Genomic DNA, 3053 nt, shown 5'->3' with positions numbered 1-3053 from the left:
ATGTTCAAAATGGACTGATTGGCTGATGATCTCACCTGAGCTACCAGATGGCACAGCCGGGCTCCTTCCTGGGTGAGCCCAAACAGGCTCCGTATGGCGGATTCTACGCTGTGCAGGTTGTCAGATGCTTCCAGCTGCTCCACCAGACCCTGCAGACAGAATGAGACAACCCCTATGACGACTTTCATATTCCAGTGTAAACAAAAACAATGTAACTTATTATTATTTCACAACATGACGTAGAAATCAAGAAAACGTCAAAATATTAATATTATTTGTTGTAGTAATGTGCATATTATATGCCAGTGTTGGGTCTGACAATATCAGGTTCACTTGCTGGAATGACTTTGCAGAGAGATGTAATATGAAGAAGTTGTTCCCTCCTCGGAGGGTCTCATCGTGAACTACACTACATTGCCAGAAGTATTGGGACGCCTTTACACGCACATGACCTTTAATGGCCCCCCAGTCTTAGTCCTTAGGGTTCAGTATTGGGTTGGCTCCGCCCTCTAATGACATCCAAGTTTTAGTGCGGTCACGGAACACCTGAATCACATGATTTGGAGGGGGAGGGGCCAATACGTTTGGTTATATAGAGATAATCAGTCTCCACACTCTGCAGGAAGAGTCAAGCTGGCAAAGTGTTAAAAGATCCAGAAATAATGTATCTTGTGATTGTAAATGATTTCCTCTGCAAATTCCTATGTGAATGAGTTGATGGATAAAATGTTTATATTTATTGAGAACCTGCATGACAAGTGTCCAGGTCATCTGCTTCACGTGCAATGTTCAGAACCAGAGGTTGCTGTTTTCCTGTCTTTGTGGACTCACTCCGGCTTAACATTATTGCTCTGGACCGGCTTCCTGAAAGTAAGGTAGATCACGCCTGTGCAGTGTGTGCCAGCATGGCTGCTTGTTGTCTCCACCAGGTGAGCAGGGCGGCAATGCAGCACATTTGAGAGACAGGAGCGTTGTCACCCTATAACAGGAAATGGCTGAACAACGACAGAGCGTTGTCACCCTATAACAGGAAATGGCTGAAAAAGGACAGAGCATTGTCACCCTATAACAGGAAGTGTCTGAACAAGAACAGAACAATGTCACCCTATAACAGGAAGTGTCTGAACAAGGACAGAGCATTGTCACCCTATAACAGGAAGTGTCTGACCAAGGACAGAGCATTGTCACCCTATAACAGGAAGTGTCTGAACAAGGACAGAACAATGTCACCCTATAACAGGAAGTGTCTGAACAAGGACAGAGCATTGTCACCCTATAACAGGAAGTGTCTGAACAAGGACAGAGCATTGTCACCCTATAACAGGAAATGGCTGAACAAGGACAGAGCATTGTCACCCTAGAACAGGAAATGACTGAACAAGGATAGAGCATTGTCACCTTATAACAGGAAGTGCCTGAACAAGGACAGAGCATTGTCACCCTATAACAGGAAGTGTCTGAACAAGGACAGAGCATTGTCACCCTATAACAGGAAATGGCTGAACAAGGACAGAGCATTGTCACCCTATAACAGGAAATGGCTGAACAAGGACAGAGTGTTCTCACCCAATAACAGGAAGTGTATGAACAAGGACAGAGCGTTGTCACCCTAGAACAGGAAATGACTGAACAAGGACAGAGCGTTGTCACCTTATAACAGGAAGTGTCTGAACAAGGACAGAGCATTGTCACCTTATAACAGGAAGTGTCTGAAGAAGGACAGAGCATTGTCACCCTATAACAGGAAATGTCTGAACAAGGACAGAGGGTTGTCACCTTATAACAGGAAGTGCCTGAACAAGGACAGAGGGTTGTCACCTTATAACAGGAAGTGCCTGAACAAGGACAGAGGGTTGTCACCCTATAACAGGAAGTGTCTGAACAAGGACTTCCATGGCCGGATCGCCAGGGATCAGTTTATAAAAAGCTGCAGATTTGTAAAGGTGGAAAATCACATTTCGGAGATTATTTGAGCGCTCAGAAGAAATTTATACAATAATAATAGAAATGTGAATAATATTTTCCTGTGCAGAGCTGCAGCAGAGAAGAGATTTACAATGAAATAAATCGGTGTGATGAGACCTGAGCCACAAGCGGAAGGCGAGATCCTCATCCCGGCCCGTTGTCAGCGTTTGTCCTTCGCTGCCCCCAATTATTACAATGAACAGAATTAATGACACGGCGAGACATTTACATAACTGAGCCGAATACAAGAAAAACAATCATTAGAGGACGGCGGGACGCAAGCCGCGTGCGCGCTATCAGCAATGAGCCTCTAATGGCTGCAACAAACTTACCGCTACAGACCAATTCCTGATGATGCAACAATGTAACAACATAAGAAACAGCAAAAGCAGAAGAAGCATCGCCACCAACGCCCAGCACACGGAGAGGGTGATTGTGAACGCGGATCGCCACCAACGCCCAGCACACGGAGAGGGTGATTGTGAACGCGGATCGCCACCAACGCCCAGCACACAGAGAGGGTGATTGTGAACGCGGCATATACAATACTTGTTGGGTTTGTTCTCGCGGATCGCGGTTTCGTTTCATTTTTAAATGTGTCCGAACATTGGAACTTCCATTATATTTCTAAAACAAGTCCCCTTTATTGGAGGAGCCTTGTCTGCACCACGTCACTGAGATAATAAGTAACATTTACATTAGAAAGACTCAGGGACACAATAAATATATATGTCATAAATCCCTCCCCGGGAGAGCGACATCCTCCGGGATATTAACACCAACCTTGAGATGAAGGTAACCGGCTCCATACAATTGTTACATCAATGACTCAACACGTCTGACAGAGGATCAGCACACGCGTGAGAACACTGAGCCAGTCACATCGGTCTCTGTACACAGGAGCTTACACTCTAATGTCCCCCCCCCCACAGTCACATCAGTCTCTGTACAGTGGAGCTTACACTCTAATGTCCCCTCCCCCCCACAGTCACATCAGTCTCTGTACAGAGGAGCTTACACTCTAATGTCCCCTCCCCCCCACACTCACCTCAGTCTCTACACAGAGGATCTTACTCTATAGTTCTGAG

The 3053-nt window shown here is 45.8% G+C and overlaps 1 protein-coding gene across 1 annotated transcript in view; it reads right to left on the bottom strand.

Annotated features, from left to right (window-relative positions):
• INSC (inscuteable homolog (Drosophila)) overlaps positions 1-3053 on the bottom strand; it is a gene marked incomplete at its 5' end in the record, with an annotated part of 55993 nt that overhangs the window by 47861 nt on the left and 5079 nt on the right. The window contains one exon of the mRNA XM_018570875.1: positions 36-149. Coding sequence (XP_018426377.1) covers positions 36-149 — 114 coding nt within the window. The remainder of the gene's footprint in view (positions 1-35; positions 150-3053) is intronic.

Source organism: Nanorana parkeri, unplaced genomic scaffold (genome assembly GCF_000935625.1).
Source record: "Nanorana parkeri isolate BGI_ZX_2015 unplaced genomic scaffold, ASM93562v1 scaffold1620, whole genome shotgun sequence".
Lineage (NCBI taxonomy): Eukaryota > Metazoa > Chordata > Amphibia > Anura > Dicroglossidae > Nanorana > Nanorana parkeri.
Note: the sequence above shows the minus strand (reverse complement) of the source record. Positions and strands in the feature narration are given on the sequence as shown.